Source organism: Ictalurus furcatus, chromosome 23 (genome assembly GCF_023375685.1).
Source record: "Ictalurus furcatus strain D&B chromosome 23, Billie_1.0, whole genome shotgun sequence".
Lineage (NCBI taxonomy): Eukaryota > Metazoa > Chordata > Actinopteri > Siluriformes > Ictaluridae > Ictalurus > Ictalurus furcatus.
This window is the reverse complement of record NC_071277.1, coordinates 1254132-1275310: the sequence shown is the minus strand read 5'-3', so window position 1 is coordinate 1275310 and position 21179 is coordinate 1254132. Positions and strand designations below refer to the sequence as shown.

The following is a 21179-nucleotide window of genomic DNA, read 5'->3' as shown; positions in this document are numbered from 1 at the left end:
AGAACAAAGCACCGATCTACAGGTCTGAAAATGCCCTAACAGTGCGCCGGTCCACATGAAGGACTGGTCATGACAACATAATAAGCAGGGAGTGCTTAATAATAATTATGAAACAAAACAGACGGTAAAGGCAATTACCGGCACTACTCCGTTCATGACGGCGAGGCACCTGCTGTGACGTGTTTACGACATGACCATGCCAGTCTTATGATACAAGATTCAAGCTCCAAAAAACATACCTGATGGTAATATCGTGACATGACATGCTTCACAGATGTTCTCCTCTACATAAAAAGGAAAAACAGCATTAATATGCATTTTCTGGAATATATACAAATTCACAAACGAGTGAAATGTCTTGAATGTTTTTTTTTTTTTTTACCGTCCACTCGAACACCCCTCATCTGTGTTCTGTGCATCTTTTGCAGCAGGGAGAGTGAATCTGCTACCAGGATCTTCTTACAGCCCTCTCGCAGTAAAATCTAAAGGGAGATCCATGAAGATGCTTATAAACTGATTTAGGTCTTTACATATTCAATGCCTGTATATAGTCAATTTTAGCTTGGATGTAGATTGAGATAAGCCCAAACTTTACTTGTATTTTTCGTAATAGGTTATTGTTTCTATAGTAACAGCTTGCACAGGCACTTGTACGGAGTACGTACCATATTTAATGGGTTAAAAAGCTTTTAAATTTAAGATTTCAGACACAGCAAAATCTTTAAGACAGGACTTTTTGATTTCTCTACAACATGTTAAGATGTGTGTTTTTTTCTTATTTACTTTTTAAAAGGGAAAAAAAAGAGGCTGGGGAGGGAATGACTGTTCATAGCTCTTATAACATGAGTGATATCAGGAACTAACTTGTTTCACAGATGTTCCACATGAAATATGCCTATACATTAATAAAAAATTCTAATAATTGGTAAATTGCTGTGGTATAAGTGGAATAAAACAACTAGTTAATTGGAAAATAATGAACTAACAACTATACTTTCTTCATACGAAACTATATTTCGTTCCTATAGCCCGTTTCACGGGTGATGAGAGTGAGGACAGTAAAGCGTACTTGACTTGATTGGGGTGTTAACAGTAATCCTGCTTCATCTCATCACCTTGCCGTTGTTTATTTTCCTCTAACAGCATGCCCTGTCTGGTTTGAATTTTTACTGGAGTGTTTTACCTCGCGATTAATATTAATGAAACAACACACCTAAAGGCATCTAACCACAAACCTAAAGCACAAATATAAGCATCTCTGAATCTCAGGCACAAATCCTGTTCACATACAGTACACTATACCCATATCCACACTAAGGTGGTTTGAATAGACCGCATTCAGTAGTGTAATGGCTGTCCCTACCTGTAGATTGTAATCATGCAGGATTTTGACGAGTGAGTCTCTGAGATTTGGGATCTCCATGCCTTCTTTAATGCGGTGGATTAGGAGAATGGGGTCCACATGGGTTCCTATGTTGTTGAGGAGGCCTGTGATGAAGGCTGGAGAGAGTGTGAAAGGTCAGATTAGCATTTTTTTTTTTAAACCATTACTGAAGATGAAATTGCACGTTCTTTTGGGTACTTTCACATCTTTCAAATGTAGAAGGTTTACCAATATACTTGAGTTAAATAATTTAATCAATATCAGTATCACAGGACCGTTCAAGCATATCTGGTCCTGTCTGACAAACAGCACTGATAGGTTTGTGCTTTCAGAATGACGCAGAATAGCACGGTAGCAAGCCTGTACTAGACATACGTGGTTTATCTATGGAGTAAGAGATGAGATCCTCCCACAGTTCAGCATCATCCTGCTCTTTGGCAAATTCGATGGCCTTATCCACGTCTCCCAGCTCTTCCATGATCATCTGTAATGCCCGCCTGCAGTTCCCCATGCGACCTGTGGATGGCGCAAGGAAGGCATTATCAATCCTCATCAGTGACAGAAATTTAGGATGTGCATTTATTTATTTTTTTTTAAGAGGAAAAGAAATCCTAAGCTAGAATCAACTTTTACACATGTAAAAGATCACGTATCACACAGCAGATCACGTAGCGTCTCCATTCTTGAAAAGTGTTTTTCTACACTTATGAACTTGACTGGATGTAAACTGAGCCCATTCGACTGATATATAGCATCTGTCTTTGGCTGGATGATACCAAAGACTCTTGTGATTTGTTCGAAGTACTTTGAAGGTCTAAATAAAAATGTAATTTCCTTGGAAATGTGATTCAGTAATAGTACACGTATTCAATTTCTACAATACGCAAGTATAAATATGCCAAAATATTACTCAAGTATAGTACCACAATATTTTCCACCCCTGTTGGTCAGAAGGTGTGCCTTAATTGTCTTTGTACTACAGCGCTGTTGAATTCCTGAATCTCACAACACCGCTCAGACAGTCGTTCAAGCTGTAACATGAACAATAATTTTAGTTAACTAGAAGTTAATATGTATAAATGTATAATCACTGATGTAGTGAAGTTTTTTTCCTCTTCTGGGGGACATTTATGGAAGGAGTCTCACGAGTCAGCACTTCGTAACAGTCACTGTGCTTTGCAAAGTCTCCCACCACGGGAAAGTCTAAAGAGGAATTTACGCTTTCCGGTTTCAAGCTGATCGTGTGCTACACAATCTAATGCTCATATTAAATATGGACTTAAAAAAAGCATGTTATTTAACAAAAAAATGTTGTAAGAGTGAAGCTTTCTTTAAGATGATGCTTATTTAGTATTTATGAAAGGAGTCTTAGGTGTTAGTGCTTTGTAATGGTTAGAGGACAGAGATTTCTTCAGACAACCCTTCATTCTTAGGAATAATGGCTAAATGTAGAGCACTAAAGCTCATCTGCGGTACCCTAAAACACAGTACTTCCTCATCAGGGAGGATTCCAAGTAGAACTACTTTAGGAAGTGAAGGAGTGAAATAATTCAAACAGCAATTAAGGAAGCCCTTTTTCCGCTAGAAACAGAGCCCAGATCTGTACTCTTAAACAAGTGAAGGATATTTTATGTATCTGCCCACAAAAAGATGGACTCACTGAGCAGAAAGACCGTTTCCTCCACAAAGTGTCTCTGCTGACAGATCTCTAGGGCCTACAAGAGAAGAGCAGACTTAAAATGTATGTTTCACTTTTGGAAAGCATGATCACACGTGTGTATGTATATATTATATATATATATATATATATATATATATATATATATAAACCCGATAAAAGAGCTGTACCTTCTCCAGAGGGCAGTGAGTGCTGTCTCTGAGGAAGGGTAGAAGGTTGGTCCGGTCGTACTCGGCATACAGACTGATCTGCTTCTCGTGATATCTCTGGCCCTTGTGGTGGTCTCGCTTAAACAGCTTGTGCAGGTACTGAGAGCGAGAGAAAAGAGTGTCTCCTTTTAGATGCGATAAGAAGGTGGAATACTGCTTTGAGCAGATTTGATAAATGTTGCAATAAACCACCTGACAAAGTGAAAAATTGAGGAAAGAGCAGAAGGGTAGAGGTGGGTAAGTCTGTCTGATGTTTGTTTCACGTCACAGCTTTTTCCCCTTCTGTTCAGTTTGAGGAGTTTGATAAGCTAATAATATTGCTTTTTGTTTCACATTTTGATTTCAGACTTTCACAGAAATAAGACTAAAGTCGGTTAAATTCCTGGATAAACAGTCGGTTCTACTAGTAGAGTCCACTATCAAGATATTTCATTGGTTATTTAAAAAAAAACAATGCAACTTTGTTAAACTGTATACTAATATAAGGCTTGTTCTTATTCGTTAAAGCATAAACAATAGTCATACAGCATATTAATCTGTACTTCCTAAAGGAAAAATATACAAAGACTTGATCTTCAGGGGTGTCCAGGATTTATTTATGTTGGGCTCTTCACTTCGGTTAACGGTTTCCTACAAAATACTGCCATTCGACTACCCGCCGATTGTGGTGCAGCAGAGTTTTAGTCCTTTAGTCTGACCATCTCCATCACCTCTTCATCTGTGAACTCGATGCTCAAACAGATCAATTTCGAAAGCTTCAATTTTCACGCAGTCAACACCATCACACTGAGCATCTTACAGAACAGCAGCGAGGCAAGTTGAGTCTCTGCTGTAACTCCGCTCAAACAGGTTTGTATAGCTGCACTGCGTCCTGGAACCTTGAGGCCAACATTTGCTACTTCAGACTTCTCATTAGTATGACACTGAACATTACTGGAATATGGTGGAATTGTTAGGCGCGAATACTGAAACCTGAGCATTAAATAAAAAAGTAAGTAAAGTTATGAAAGGAATATCCCAAATCACACCTTACAGTACATCCAAAATCCCCAAAGGTCCAAAAGCTTAATGGAGACAATCAAGTGCACTCATTAAGCATCACAGTATGTCAGTCTCCGAATTCTGTACTCCATGAGGTACAGAGTACCCATAATGAACTTGGATGTTGTTAGAGAATAGTGAAGGCACCACTTCAGACACCTGTCAGTGGAGTAACATTTTGTTCTCTAATGTGTAGCATTCAAGCAATTATTAATGCCTTATCATAATACATTTACAAGAAGCTTGTATAAAAAAAAAAATAATTTAAACATTCTGTTTGACACTAGAGACTATTCAGTACAACTCTGGTGTTGTGAATGCTAGTTTTGGTGATGCCACTGGAGCCACTGCATGCTCCAATTTGATGTTTCCTTGAAGTCTGAAAACAAAGACGGCTGGATTTTTTTTTTATATTAAATTATTTACACTCATTTTCTTGGCATCAGTAGCAAATTATAAAGATTTAAAACAACCCTGAATTTGCTGTAGTTGCTACTTACCACATGCAGCAGCTCAGGTCTGTCTTTCAGCTCTTCAACCACTCTGTCCACCTGAAGGATGAGAGAACGGATAAAAAGTCAAGACACACCAGTAAACGGAGTTTGTGTTTTTAATCAGAAAACAGAGGGCGGTCAGGTGAACTCACAGATATTTTATCTTCATTATCCAGCAACATGTCAACAGCTTGCTGAAAACGGGAGAGAAAGAGGCGGATCTTTCAGACAAGTGTGATAAGTAATCGATGCACTTTTCCCATGCCATCCAACTACATGGCATCGACGAAGCCGATCTATAACTATGCTGAACATCAGTTCAATAATATACATCAATTCAACACGTCAGCTCTGTAACTAAGCCGTTTCAATTACCACGACCATCTTGTTTTCATATCTGTATTAATTGCTTAAGCTTGATTAAAATCGTGTGGCAGCCTGGGAAAATCCTTCACATGTTCAAATTTGACCATTTTCACCATATACTGCATAGTTCTGAAAACAACAGGCTACCTGAACTGAAACTGCTGTCTTATTTGCACAGAACTCAATCACAAATACAGATATATTGAAATGAAATTTTACATTTTTAAAGGATTGTGAGTTTCGTATAGGAAATGAGTTTTCACTTTAATTATTAGCATCCTGCAGGCTCTGTCTCATCACCTGAGATATGAGTCACTCATGGCATTTAAACGATCTTGATTTAAACTATCACGAAGTGAAATGTTTCTTCACTTAACAGACCGATATTGGGTCTTTTTTTGACATGGTTTTCCCAGACCACCACACAAATATTGAATACTTCTTAACTGGCATTCATTAATGTTTTACTATGTTGTCAAACACCTTTTAGTACGTTTCTTTGTGCTTTCGAAACAGACAAAAGCTTCTATACACTTTAATAAAAAACAAACATCTGAGGAACATCTTGATGATGGTTCACCTCCTTGTCAAAGTCCATGAGGAGGACAATTTTGTCCTCAATGGAAGAGAAGAGGTTGTGTTTGTGGATAAGCTGGTAGACATCTTTGTGTCTCAGCCTCAGGTAGATCTCCAGAGCTCGGTCATAGCGCTGGTCATATGTGTATCTAAATACAGACAGTCAGAGTTATTGCTAGGAAAATTTTTACAGTGGTACAGTAAATAGTGCTCCAGAGCCAGAGTCTGCACAGTGGAGACCGCTTAGAGCCAGAGGCAAACAGCTGGTGGGACTGTGTGTCTGCCTTGCACCCACCCACTACCCTTCGGCAGTATAGACAACATTTTTTTTAAGGAACAAATCGCTTCTCTACAGGATTTTCATCTAGCTCTGGCACCTGCAATAAGTTACCCATCTGAATGAAGAAACGTGCTCTTATGCTCTACTCGTTCTATTAGAGGAGTACATTTAAAAATGGAGTGACTTGCTAACCCTGGAATGTTAGCTAAGGTCATATAGTGAATAGAATATTGTTATAAAATTTAGCTAGTGTCAGCGTTAGTGTTAGTGTCTCCTACTACCATTCTAAATGGTATTTCACCATAATTTGGTAACTATGGCTGGGAAATGTACTATTTATACTGTTAGTATGACGCTTTGAACCGTAGAATTGGATAACAGAACTTGTGTTGGAAATGAGTTTAATCTGTGAAACATTTAACTGGAAGCACACATATAAAGACATGGTATTTCAACTAAGTCAGAAAATCAGAACCAAGTGGAATCATGGTCATGTGACCCAGGATGTGCCGGACAAGATAACAGAAAAATATATATATACACTTTCTAAATGCACCTTGTTTACATTTATGTCCATGGCTGAAATGGACTAGCAGTAATAACTATAAGCTCCTTAAGTGCCTTATAATTGACTGTTTTAATTGATAATTATAAACGGAGAGAATTCATGAAAGCAGTACTATCAAGGATAATATTCAACACAAGGAATGTTTTCACATTGTGCCACTCACAATTCAGCCAGTGTGGTGAGCAGGATGCTGTTGGTAGAGTCCTTTCTTAGGTGGTCTGTCACGGCCTGAACTATAGTCATGTTGTTGTAGAGCTCTCCTGGCCATTCTCGGATCAGTGTGGCAAAACCCTGCGGAAGATGAGAATTCAATTCCACCTTCATTTTAATTTTATTATAGCAATTTTAATAACAGACACGGGTACTAAGCAGCTTTACAGAAATCCAGATATAGATTCCTGATGTGCACAACCAAGCACAGCCAAGCTGCCTTGAGCAAGGCCCTTAAATCTCTTTCCTCCAGAGGAGGCGTATCATGGCTGACCTTGTGCTCTGACCCCAGTTTCCTTAACAAGCTTGGATATGCAGAAAAAGAATTTCACTGTGCTGTAATGTATACGGGACAAATACAGGCTGCTTCTTCTTCAATGTTCTGAATCAGTTCTGCTTTAATCGTGGAAAACTCTATTAGAGAACTAACTTTTTGAACTGGTCAATAAATATAAATTGGGCAACCCCTACTGTACACACTCACATCATACAGTACACACTCACATCATAGTCAGTCTTGAGGAATTCATGCAGGATCATCTCATAAATGGCAGGTCTGAGGCGCAGATCTCCTCTGGGTAAGTACTGACTGATGGCCTGGAGTCCGAGAGAGATTTTAGATAAGCAGTGTAACAGCTTACAAGAATCTTTTTATTAAAGTGAGAAAGGTAAATTATAGGTGTAGCAATGTGGGAACTTCGAAAGGCCTAGGAGATGGATAATAGGTCTGTTCTAATGAAAATGAAAAAAGCTGCCAGACTAAGAAAACACGGTGGAAACATTCCTATATGCTGACAAATGAAACCAACGTTACCTTAACGATCACATTCAGATAATATGTACAAGCAACATGAACGTTCCTCTCCAAATCAATGGCAAACGGCTATGTCGGTTTCAGTGTGTAGCACTTCAGAATAACATACCTTCAGCTGTCCAATAGTTTTGAACCTGTACACCTCGTTCTCCCACAGGTCCATATTCTTCCCTAGCACTTTCTGACACTTTCTGTAAGAGGTACGGAAAGACACTGACATTTCTCACAAATATCTAACCTATTAAATATAACAGAAACTGTATAATACCTTGCTGCAGCATCATAGTCCCCTTTCTCCACCAGGTGATTGAGGTAGGCCATCCCAATTTTCTGTACATCACACACACAGACAAATTCTAAAAATATGCAGACTAAATGGTACTGTTAAAATTCATTTACTTTAGAATTGAACCACTTTATTTATTTATTTTTTTAATGTAAATCATTCTATGCTGAGATTCTGATGGTCTGTACCTGGACATCATGCCTTTTGATATTCTTGAAGCTAATCTCTGCTGCCATTAGTGCCTCCTGTAACACACATCAACTTCAAACATCTCCAAAAACATAGTTAATTAACATACATAATATAATAATATATTAACGAGAAATAAAAATAGTTTCAAAATAAATCACTCGAGTTATTTACTAATCTGCTACTCAAACCTCATATTTCTTCTTGTCGAGCAGCCAGTCGATGTGGTCATCCTGATCTCGCTCTTTAGCCACTACAATGTCTTTAGGGCTTATGATGTAGAACAGAGACTCTCCCTCCGAGTGCTCTATAGACCAAAGACAGGTGTATTTATGGCTGGCTCAAGGTGGCACTTCAACATTGTGGCATGCCAAAACTTCTTATAAATCTATTATGATAATATTAACAAAAAAAAGAAAAAAAAAACCAAAAACAAAAAACATGTTTTATACTGTGCTGAAAAGATTTATTTATTATCATAAATATATATGATTTATTACCATTTATTGTCCATATCCCACTAGTGTGTAAATAGCTCTTCCTTGTTTGCATATTTCACGTATTTATACCAAAATGATTTAATCAGTTTGAATCATGGTGAAATCTGAAATGTTACAGTGTACTGAATCACTTCTTAAAGAAACCTAAAAAAACCCAAAGATTTAGATCCTTGGATAAGCTCAAAATGATATCCCTTGGTATCCCTGAGGCTGTCGATTCAGAGCAGTAAATTATTTAACTTTCCCTCTAGCCCTCCTTCATTTACCCAGTCTGTAGTCCCGGCATTCGTTCTCCTGAAAGTGGCGGACAGTGAGAGCATCTGACGAGATCTCCTCACAGCTCTCGGGCAATGGCTGGATGATGTCTAAACGTGGACGTGACCGGAACTCCTCCTCCTGTGATACACACATGTACGCACTTAAAACAATCCACACAGAGCGCTGGGCCACAGACACCACTTTCACTTTCTCCGAATTGGCTATCACTCACACCTAAGCACAAGGTTTGCTTCCCAAGTGCAGACATTCCCACACAAAGCCCTACTCTTTGGCCGTTCCTTATCTCCCTGACGGCCACTGGCATTACGATACTGCTGTATTTTGATGACTGGCTTCTGTGTGCCCACAGTACAGTACTTAGGCTTATGGTGAACTCGGAGAAGCGCTCCCTGACACAAAAGCAGGCCACACAAATGCTAAACTCACAGAGAATGCTAACCACTCCATTAGCCCAGTATGTGGTGGATATTATTATGCTTATCAATTAGATTCAAATGTGCGGTATCAGAACCTCTTAAACTATGCTAGGACATTAGGCACATTAGGCTTGCTGGGGCTGTGGGCATTCCAAAACTGAGTTGTTGCTGGAACCCAAATGCAACAGTCCGAAATGTGCCCCAGTCTCAGTAAAGGGAGCTCAGGCATCACTGACAATACACGACATTCCTAACAGAAGGAGACCAGTTGGGAGGATTGCCTTATTGGATATCACATTGCAAATACTACGTCATATGTCATATTTTATGACTTTGCTGAAGGGTCTTAGCATATGTGCACATGTGTATAAGACAGTATCTTCATGAGTCACGGCGATTACGAGGGGTGAAGCGGAAATAGCAATCTAAGTCACTTATTATGCAGAGAGTAAGGAATCCTACCATATGCTCGGAATTTTCTTTAACGTAGTAAAGAGTGACGAGCTGATCAGCCAAAGGGGCCAGGCCGCTGATGAAGAACTCCGTCTCAAATGCTGACACTGCAAGAGAAAATGACCAAAAATTCTTTTTAGATCAGATATCTTATAAATATTTTTTATATTAATATAATATTATATATTATAAAGTTTTGTGTATAAATAAGCTAAGAATTACCAATCTCGACATAGCGACTAGGCAAATCTCTCATTTCAGAAGGGTCACGTTCCTTGACGACACAAATCTAAAACACATTAACAAAAAATAGAACTCTATTAAATGTTGCCTAACAGAAAACCTGGACACTAAACCTTCAGTGAGCACATACACACCTTAACTGAAGGTCCCCAGCCAATAATAAGTGTGGTGTTATCTTTCCAGCAAAGACTACAGGGATACATGTCAGGCCTCAAGCTGGAGTTGTCCCGTAATACATTAGTGATTCGTTGCTTACTGCTGATGTCGTAGATCTTCACCCCCTGAAAAAGGACAAAAATATGACCATCATGTCTAGGTCTAGACAGCAAACTCTTCTTCTTATTATTACTTTTTCTTCTTATTATTTTTTACATACAACCACCATCCACTTTAACATGAACACCTGCTCATTTATGCAGTTATCCAAGCATCCAATCACGTGGCAGCAGCACAACGCATAAAATCACGCAGATACAGGTCAAGAACTTCAGTTAATGTTCACATCAAACATCAGAATGAGGAGAAAGTGTGATCTTTGTGACTTTAACCATGGCGGGGGTGTTGGTGCCAGATGGGCTGGTTTGAGTATTTCAGAAACTACTGATCTCCTGGGATTTTCACACACAACAGTGTCTAGAGTTTACACAGAATGGTGCAAAAAACAAACAAACAAACAAACAAACAAACAAACAAACAAACATTGGGGGAGCGGCAGTTCTGTGGGTGGAAACAGAAACACCTTGTTGATAAGAGGGGACAGAGAAAAATGGCCAGACTGGTTTGAGCTGCCAGGAAAGATAACATAATTCAAATAATCACTCTGCTCAACCGCAGTGAGCAGAAAAGCATCTCAGCATGCACAAAACATCAAACCTTGCTGTGGATGGGCTACAACAGCAGAAGATCATATTGGGTTTCACTCCTATCAGACAAGAACAGGAATCTGAGGCTATCATGGGCACTGACACACCCAAACTGGACAGAAGATTAGAATAGAATCACGTGGTCTTTTTCCAGTCTTCCGAAATGGAGGGTTATGGAATGGCCTAGTCAAAGCCCAGATTTGAATCCCATTGAACTGTTGTGGGGGATTTGAAACAGGTAGAGTACATGCAAGAAAACCCTCAAACATCTTGCAACTGAAAGAATATTGCATGGAGGAGTGGTCAAAAATTCCAGCAAGCCTTGTGGACAATTATGCAAAACACCTACGAGAAGTTATTTCTGCTAAAGAGGGCTATACTAGCTTCTGAGGCCAAGGGCGTACTTACTTTTTCCACATAAGAATATCACATCTATTGATATTTCTGTTGATTAAATGATTGTTTTTCAAAAGGCACTGTTTCAAAGATGATCAAATGTTTGCTTGTCCAAATATGTCAAAAAAAGCCAACAATTTCCATGGGGTGCACTTATTTTTTCACATGACTGTATATAGATTACTCTTTTTTTTTTTTTTTTTTTTTTTTTTTTTTACTTAGGAAGTGCGATTACAAACCACCATCATCTCTAATGATACAATGTCTGAATTATTTCCCCTATATTTTATGAAGTTTAATCATACCACGTTGTTAGCCCAGGCGATGAGATTGACCCTCCATTTGATGTTGGTGATGGTTCCCTCTCCCTCATGCAGAACGGACATCTTCCAGCGGTTCAGCCAGTTTCTCTCGTACAGCAGTAACTGCAGAACACAGAGACAAAGATTCCGAATTTATTCATAAGAAACTATAAAAAGAAAATAAATAACTAACTGAGTTTGATCTTTAAAACTTGGCCAACTTATTCTTATGTAATTAGCTGAACCTACAAAATGCTCAGCATGTCATCACATTTAACTGTTGATTATCTTGCAGGTCTAGTACATCTCTCTCTCTCTCTCTCTCTCTCAAAAGGTGAAAACTGGTCCACTGAAGCATAAATTATAAAAACTACATCAGTCAAGTTGACGTAAATGCAGGGCTACTAGAAAAGCCTCTCAGTAAGCCGTGTTTTGTAGGTTACACCAGCAGAGGGCAGGAGAACACAAGTTAACACTTAGATGATCTATACGTTGATGCCCTAAATCAGTAAGGTGCTGCTCTGAAACTGTTATGCATCGTTTAATGGTTAAATTAACATCAAACACTGTTTTAACATTAGGTAGAATTTTTGTGTAAAAATATAGTTTCTATTGCTATTTAAAATCGACAATATATTGACAACATACTAGTGCTATTTAACAAAGATTAATAAAAATTTAAATAGTTTGGTCATTTGATAATTTTACAAAATTGGCAAACAAACAAAGAAAGAGGAAAGAAAATAGTTTGTCTGCTACCTCTCTTGAATAATGGAATAAAAATGCACATTTTGGTAGACAAGTCACACATTAACAAGAAACAATGAGCTATGAATAACATTCTGTGCTGTGTCGCTCAAAACGTGTTTCATAAAGTCATAACAAAATATCTTTCTCTATGTAATCATGAGCCTTGTCTTGTTCATTTGTATTCAGGTAACAAAAAATAAATATCAAAAGATATAACAAATATTATTTGATTGTGAGTATTAGTAAAATGTTATTTTATTTTTTTTTAAATGACAGTTTTACACCATCATTGAAAGTTTGTGTATCAGTTTACGTCAGATAAAATTCGCCAGTCCTAATGCCACATGATGTGAATGAACAACTGAGGAATATATGCACATTTAAGGGTTAAAACTTTCATTTTGAAAATAGTTCTGATGCGGTTTTGATACACAATCCTCGGTATATTAGTGTAGTAGCTGTACAGTACAGTAGCTGTACACACTGTACACATAGTGTAGTACCTCACTGTACACAGCATGATCTTAGGACTTGAGAAAGAATTGCAGGAGTTCAGTAAATAATAAGACATGGCTCTCTGAGACAAGTGGAGGAATCAAATTTAGACCAATATCAAAACCTTGGCCTAGCTTTACTATATTCTCATGAACATGCTTATATAAAACATTATATAAATGACATCCTCATCCTAAAGTGTTTGGGATATTTCTCGAGGCCAGACATCACTTTATTCGCTTTTAACCTTCAATACAAAAAGCTATTATATGAAAACACTGCTGTCTGGTCTGAGCTACATACACTTCAGAGATGTAAAGGCAAACTATATGGAAATGATTATATATGAAAAACCAGTGGGCATGCCACAATGATCCAGCCCACTTAAATTAGAAGAGCAAGGTGGCTTTTGTGCACATACACATACGTGATCTGACCTGTCCTGTCCTGTCCTTATCCTGACACAACATAAAGAATAGCTCGTTCAGAGCGGCTCCGATTCTGCACTTTGAGCTGTGTTAACAGACCACGGCACAGCAATGGGAGATGACACTTCAGAGCCCTGCTGACGGAATTGAATTGCCTTTGAAAAGATGTGTCCTCAGTGGAAGCTGTATTGATTTTCATGGCGAGGCTGCATTATGGGAATCTTAAGCCAGGGAAACAGAAGGTAATCAGCAGAAATGGGGAGCCAAAGGCAGCAGACACACTCCAACTCCGGTTAGGACTGAGTTAGTGGACAAAAGCCATCCAGCGTTTAATTACTTCTTAAATGCGGTATGTGAAAAGTATGTGCAGCCATTTTATTTGATCGGATTGAGGGTTACACATCAAAATGTTTTCAGGGATATCTGGAAAGTTTTTCCATTTGTATTTCTTAAGCATGTTTATCATTCTTCAGATAATGTGTCCAAAAAAAAAAAAAAGGTGTGGGAAGTAATAAGGGTACACATAATACATCAAGGACAGCATTAATTGAGTCAATATCAGGTGGTAGTTGTAAAGACAGCAATTAACACTGAATGTAGATGTATTACCATTTGAATAAAATACAACGTTTTGAACAGGGTATGTAGGTCTATTAACGCATCTTACATTTAGTGTTAATTAACAAATTAGTGAATATTAAGCAATAACAAGCATGATGATTGGATGATATGTAAGGAATAAAACACAAAGACGTGCTGTTATAGAAAAAAAAAAAAAGATTAACGATGTGGGTGATGTGATGAGGCCTGATATGAAAGAGACTGTATGATTTGACCTATACTAATTTACTCTCATTCTTTCTGATTATATCCGAACAGCTTTACCTTTGATAGTTGCACTGACACTGGATACTTCCATAAATGTTCCATAAAAACATTTTTCTTACCTAAATCATGACCACACCAAACAGTATATGCTTTAATTTATTAAACAATGCTAAATATTTTTTATTGTTGGCCTAAATGATGTGAATGTGCCAGCACAAGAGAAATTTAGACAAGAGTTTAGAAATTTGGTTTGGCGCAGTTGGCGCAGTTTCTTCTCATTTTCACTTTCCTGCATTGTTCATGGTCATAAAATTGACATGACATTCACCTTCATGCGTGATCACTTTCCAAACCCCTCTTAGTACAGATGCAGGGATTTAATACAACCAAGTACAATTGAATGCTTATTGCTTATTTCTTTATGTTTACAGCATCTACAAAGACAACTTTATAGTCTCTATCAAAATCACATCCTCATGCTAGTTCAATATGTCGGGGATTAAGAATACCACTGAGGAAAATTTTGAGAAAAAAAAAAAGTCATTTTATATTAATGATAAAAAATAACGTATAAATTAGTTTATATTGTATACAAGTATTTATACGTTATTTTTTTATGGATGCACAAAAAGCACGGAATTAAACTCCAGTCCTAAATTAATAATAAAATCTCACTTTCACTGCCCCTTGTGGTTTCTGTTCCTCACTGCCTTTAGACATATCGTTTTACTTGTGTTTACTTTTGATCATAGTGTTTTAATTAGACATTACAGACCTTACTCGAGCTACACTCTGCATCAGCGCATCTGATCAGCAACGCGGCCTCGTTACTAACAGATCACTTCTGTTATAATAAACGACAGAATTTACACTGCAAGCGCGCGAATACAGCATATAATGATAATAAACTGGAATTAAAGTAAACCTTTTAATCAGCTCGCACCAGTTTCCCCTGCCCCTTACACACAGTGGAGCATTTTGGATATAAACATCTTTGTGCTCGTGCAGCACTGTTTGATCTCCGCGGTGTTTAATATAACATGCACCCCTGCCTTAGAGGACTTTCTCCCTCAGTCACGTGACGATTTCTCCTCCGTCTGATGGAGACTGAGGTCATGTTGGGAATAAAAGGTAACGCTGACAGAAAGTAAACTGAAGAAAGTCATTGTCCGTGACTCTGGGTGTCTGCTAATGCTAGCGTGCGTATGACGTCATACACCGTCGCCTAGAAGTGGCTTCTACTTCCGGTTAGTTAAAACCCGCTAGTGATACATTTCAGTTGATATTACCTTTCTAAAATCCACACACTGACTAGACGGTAGAGTGCACAGTGAAGTGTACAGTACTTCATTTGGGACACGACTTTAGCATTTACTCTCCGAAGCGTGTTTTCGGAAGAGACGTAACGTAATGAGTAAATCTCCCCCGTGCCGCGCGCAGACCGACTAATCCATAATGAGATTCGTTGACAACGATTTTCATAATCGATTATTATCAGTTTTATCGATTAGTTGTTGCAGCTCTAGAAAAAATAAGTACAACCCATGGAAATTGTTGGCTTTTTTTTTTTTTTTTTTTACATATTTGGACAAGCAAACATTTGATCATCTTTGAAACAGTGCCTATTAATGAAGTTGATATATTTGAACAAAACCACAAGGAAAAATATAATTTTCAATTATTTATTCAACAGAAATATCAATAGATGCAATATTCTTCTGTGGAAAAATTAAGTACACCCTTGACCTCAGAAGCTACTATTGCCCCCTTTAACAGAAATAACTTCTTGTAGGTGTTTTGCAGAATTGTCCACAAGTCTCTGACATCGGCTTACTGGAATTTTTGACCACTCTCCCATGCAATATTCTTTCAGCTGCAAGATGTTTGAGGGTTTTCTTGCATGTTCTGCCAGTTTCAAATCCCCCCACGACATTTCAATGGGATTCAAATCCGGGCTTTGACTAGGCCATTCCATAACCCTCCATTTCTTCTTTCTGAGCCGTTCCTTGGTGGATTTGCGAGTGTGTTTAGGATCATTATCCTGTTGAAAGGTCCACTTTCAGTTCAACTTCAATTTTTGGACAGATGACCTCACATTATCTTCAAGCACTCTTCTGACGAAGCATTCATAGTTGAAATCAATGAATGCAAGCTGTCCAGTCTCTGAGGCAGCGAAGCAACCCCAAACCATAACATTTCCACCACCGTGCTTCACAGTTGGTATGAGGTGCTTCTCCTGAAAAGCTCTCTTTAGTCAGCACCAAACATGTCTGATGTTACTGTGGTCAAACAACTCTATCTTTGATTCATCTGACCAGAGCACATTATTCCAAACGGCCTGGTCTTTTCCTATATGCTCATTGGCAAACCGTAGTCTTGCTCTAATGTTCTTTTAGACAGCAATGGCTTTTTCCTGGCATGCCTCCCATGCATGTCAAATTTTTGCAGTCTCTTTATGATTGTAGAAGCATGCACCTGGACACCAACAAATGCAATACTTACTATCAGATTCTGTGATTAAATTTTGGGGTTCGTGGAGACTTCTTTGCATCAGATGGTCTGCTCTTGGGCTGAATTTGCTGGAATGGCCAGTGCTGGACAAATTGGCAGTTGTTTTAAATCTGCACCACTTGTAGATAATTTTCCTTACAGCAGAGATAAAGCTTTTTACAGCTTTTTAGATCCCTTGAAAAACTCATAGGCATCCACAACCTTTTTTTCCTGAAGGCCTTACAGAACTCTTTAGATCTTGGCATGATGACACCACACACAGACACTAAGCAGGCTCTAATCACGGATTCTAATTTTACATGAAAATGTGATAAATGTAGGGGTGTATTTAATTTTTCCATGTGACTGAGCTGTTTCTTGTTCATTTAAATTGTGAAAATTACTACAAAATGTCAATTTTATGTGTCATTTGATAGAGTGCATCACCTTTATTAATAGGCACTGTTTCACAGAGGATCAAATGTTTGTCCAACAATTTCCATGGGGTGTACTTATTTTTTCACATGGCTATATATATTATTATTTTTAAATACCTGCATTACTCAATCATTTATTATATACCGATATGGTATGATCACATTACCCTAACCCGATCCCAACAGTATCGGAGACTTACCCAAGACAAGGATAATAGTCATTTTGTTTCCGAAAATGTTCTCCTGCATATAAACCATGTATTCTGTAATGTGTATTCTGGAAAGATACGATTCTCTATTTATGCTGTAAACGACAGAACTCCATATTTCCAGGGTGACACGGCTTCTGAAAAACGAGTGTGTATTTGTTTTAGTCCATGTTCTACATGTTGCAGACACTATGGTACTCTGGGTAATAACTGTTATTTGTTCCGCAAAGGGGAGACAACATCTCTCCCAGTGAACAACACTTTGAGAAAATGGACCTCTTTCTTGTTTGCGGTCTCTCTTTTCTTTCTCTGTCTTTGACCCTGCTACAAGGCCAAGCTGTATTTTAGCTCAGAAAGCCAAAGATATGGAAGCTGCAGTGTTTAGAGCTTATGCTTTAGATGGAGGGGGTGCTATGGTAGTTGATTTGGCCAGAAACAACAAAAAGTCAGAAGAAATGTTGTCTTTGTAAATGTAAATTACAGGAGATATACATGGTTTTGTCTTTTGCTAATATACAGTTAAAAAAACAACAACACTTTTTTACCTTGTTTCCTCCAGTTACAAACTGCTTGTTGTTTGACTTGCTGAACTGAGGATGTAAAGCCACCACCTGGTAGGCATACAGAAAAAAATACAGTTAGCTGCATTCTGAACAAAATATACCCAACTGGGATTAAACCCTTCTAATCTGCATAGGACTATGATATCAAAAAGTACATAAAAGGAACACAAAATGAGAAATCCAAGCAGGGATTGTGTGATAATTTATGGTCAACAGTTTCTAAATCACTTCTCAGAGTCTAATTCATTTGGCAATGGAAATGAGGTTTTTGCTTCTGACTTCTGGCGACCCCTCCCCACCAAATACCCCCAACACACACACACACACACACACACACACACACACACACCCCCCCAACCCATTCCTTGCTAACTTGCCTTTCTAATATTAGACACAACAGAATCCCTTTCACTCCTTGAGCAATACACGAGTGTGATCCAAACTAAGGAAGCCCCAGAGAAATCAATTAAAACTGATGGAGAACCGAAACGTAATTTGAAAATCCAACAGAGTGATTTCAGACAAAAGTCAAACTTTACAGAAAAATGTTCGCTGAGCACCAGCAATCTGCTAGAGGAAAAATGGGGTTGTTATCCACAATAACTTACTTTAATAGGACAGTCAAAATTCTCATGGAAGCCCTCTCTGGTGTAGAGACCAAACACCTGCACCTGAGAGTTACAAGATAAAGAAAAGTGTTAAGTCAAAAATAATTAAAAGAATCATTTTAAGTTAAAATGACTGGCTTTACTCTTCAAGTTGACCTGGACCAGATATCACAAACACATCCCATCTTTCAGCAAACAAGTTATACCACTAGGCTGCCAATTAGTGGACAGGTCAACTCCTTCTGCCCTGACAAGACTTCATAGTGCGGTCTTAATCTGCAGCTCTGCTGTACTCCCTGAAGGCTTCAGGCAAACCTTAACTTAGCAATTCACTTACACCTGTCTGTGTGAGCAAAGGAAAAAAAAAAGAGAGTGTGAAGTCTGAAAGAAGGTTGTTCAGAAAGAAGAACTTCAAGTAGGGTTCATTCATCCGTCTATCCATTTTCCATCCCGTTACTGTGGAGCCTGGAGCCTATCCCAGGGAACTCAGGGCACAAGGCAAGTATGGTTCATATCACTGTCATGTCATGGTATATCATTGAATGTCTTTTTGCTAAGTTCTCAGTGCTAACAGTTAGCAAGTCCCATTTAGGTGTTTGCTAAAATGAAGATGAACCATGGTAAGATCTAGAGATACAAAATAATAAATAAATAAATAAATTGTAAACCCTGGGCCACCAATCGAAGACTCTTCTGCCTACAAGTGTCTCAGGTCTGACATATCTCGGTTATTGAAGCAGAGGATAAGTGGCACCAACGTTAACACCTCTGTAGAGTGAACAATGGCTGGTACGTCGATTTTAATTGGCAGAGTCTTGGCACAGGCCTCAACATTGTCGTTTGTCTGCTATTCGTGATAAAATCAGTCTGAGAAAGCCACCCGCTGTGGTGCCGATTAGCCTGGTCAACCCTACTAAATGCTCATGTCTAGATCACTGAGCAGATATAGAGGCATAAGTAAAGAAAGCACAAATGGGTGGATGAAGAAAGGGAATTTTATATTAAACGTTGTTAACATTGGCTTTGCTGTCTTTCCACATATGCCGGATTCCTCAGAGACTGTGTCAAACTTCATTTTCATTATGTTCATTAAAAATATATAAATATACAACATTTGTGTTTATACATTTATACCACGGTGTTGTTGAATTCCCAGTTATGATAGGTCAGGTATTAATTAATTTTATATTAAAAAATCTATTTTCTATTAGCAAATCTGACGGTAGTGCCAAGAGAAAAAGAGAAGCTGGTGGGGAAATGACTGTTTCTAGTCGCTAGAACTCTGGTGATAACAGGAACTGTTATTGGAAAATAATATTTTTTTTATATTGTAAAATGAATATTTTCCTGTATGTTCCTGTTATCATTTTTCCCTCAAATCGAATGACTTGAAATCTTGACACAGAACAAGCTCAAAATAAAGGCCACTAATCACTGACTGTCTCACAAACAGAAACACTTATATGCTAAATTCATTCTACTTGCCGTATTTGCATGAGGCAGATCATTTGGTGTGTGCAATCGAATCCACAGCTTTGGAGATGACTTTTAGATTTCAATGTTTAAAATTAGGGAATTGAGTCTTTTGGGAACTCCTAGCACCTTCGATGTGAACCAAAAGTAGGATGGCAACTTGACACACAACGATATTAAAAATATGTTTTCTAACTTAAGAAAATTAAACAACTGTAGTGTTCATCATCTCTCTACATCTGGGGTGTAGGGGGCTCTGGGGAGAGGTAGAACCTTTGTTGCCAGGCAGCTGCACTCCCTTGAGTGGACAGACACACCAATCTCCTCTGTCACCTTGGGGCCTAAGCACCACACCCCCCATATACCACCTCAGCTGGCAGGCTAAACAATGTGAGCAGGTGATGTTTACATGACATCAATGTGTGGACGAACTCCTCTGGAGTCGGCATCTAGGATCAAAGTGCACCAATAAGTGCTTAAAGACCACGTCACACTGCTTTGTCAGCAGCCTAGAGAGAGACAAAGGCTTCTCAATTCAACCCAAAGGAGAACACTGGAGTTGGAGTCTTGAAGTCAGTCTGAGATTGTTAGCCTCATTCTGGCAACTCCTGCCGCAACATTGGCGCCAAGCTGTATTGGCTTCTGCCCTTCCCTTGGACTACATCACTGAAGCAGTGAGAGGGGACTGGCTACATGGGGAACAGGATGTCTCCTGTACAAACCCTGCCCAGGCCTGCACACTGGCACTGGAGAGATTAATCCATTGTTGCTCGATCACGACAGTATAACATGGACAGCAGCAATTACCGGTGATAAGCCTAGCACAGTTGGTGGTGCAGGGACTGTTGGTGATGCATGGACTGGACTGCTATCGACAGTAGGAGAGATCTTAACATCTCACTGTTCAGCTAATGTCCACCTTAAGCAGGGCAGCCCCCGGCCAGTAAGGTGCTGTCCCGCCACAATCTGCCTGTCCTACTGGGTGCACAGGGCTCAAGGCCAAACAGCTTCAACTGCAGATTATAGAACCCAACACCAGACAAGGCAAAGAAAAAGACAAACACATGACCAGCACTCAGACTGGGATGTTATTTTGGCAGAATCAGGTATCCTCTGTGAAAGGGATGATACTTTCCTCTGGCAAGAAAAAGGCTCAGACGAAACCAGAGGGCATGGTGTTGTCTGTGACCAAAGGAAATGCATCTGTCCAAGTCACTGGGAAAACCATGCATAGATTCAAAGACGACAGAATACCCAGTTTTCGAAGTGCATCTTCAAAACTCTGGAAGATGCATTTTGTGAAGACCCCAACCACCCAATTATAAAATCCAACCAGTGCAAATCCAAATAT

The 21179-nt window shown here is 38.8% G+C and overlaps 1 protein-coding gene across 1 annotated transcript in view; it reads right to left on the bottom strand.

Annotated features, from left to right (window-relative positions):
* Nucleotides 1-21179, bottom strand: part of vps41 (VPS41 subunit of HOPS complex) — a 40574-nt gene that overhangs the window by 4794 nt on the left and 14601 nt on the right. The window contains exons 6-27 of the mRNA XM_053611350.1: nucleotides 18356-18418; nucleotides 17730-17795; nucleotides 11551-11670; nucleotides 10121-10267; nucleotides 9966-10032; nucleotides 9753-9850; nucleotides 8862-8991; nucleotides 8287-8402; nucleotides 8095-8151; nucleotides 7889-7950; nucleotides 7730-7811; nucleotides 7311-7403; nucleotides 6760-6887; nucleotides 5753-5897; nucleotides 4959-5000; nucleotides 4813-4863; nucleotides 3233-3370; nucleotides 3045-3099; nucleotides 1760-1900; nucleotides 1364-1500; nucleotides 383-482; nucleotides 240-284 (exon numbers count right to left, since the gene is read on the bottom strand). Coding sequence (XP_053467325.1) covers nucleotides 240-284; nucleotides 383-482; nucleotides 1364-1500; nucleotides 1760-1900; nucleotides 3045-3099; nucleotides 3233-3370; nucleotides 4813-4863; nucleotides 4959-5000; nucleotides 5753-5897; nucleotides 6760-6887; nucleotides 7311-7403; nucleotides 7730-7811; nucleotides 7889-7950; nucleotides 8095-8151; nucleotides 8287-8402; nucleotides 8862-8991; nucleotides 9753-9850; nucleotides 9966-10032; nucleotides 10121-10267; nucleotides 11551-11670; nucleotides 17730-17795; nucleotides 18356-18418 — 2083 coding nt within the window. The remainder of the gene's footprint in view (nucleotides 1-239; nucleotides 285-382; nucleotides 483-1363; nucleotides 1501-1759; nucleotides 1901-3044; nucleotides 3100-3232; nucleotides 3371-4812; nucleotides 4864-4958; nucleotides 5001-5752; nucleotides 5898-6759; nucleotides 6888-7310; nucleotides 7404-7729; nucleotides 7812-7888; nucleotides 7951-8094; nucleotides 8152-8286; nucleotides 8403-8861; nucleotides 8992-9752; nucleotides 9851-9965; nucleotides 10033-10120; nucleotides 10268-11550; nucleotides 11671-17729; nucleotides 17796-18355; nucleotides 18419-21179) is intronic.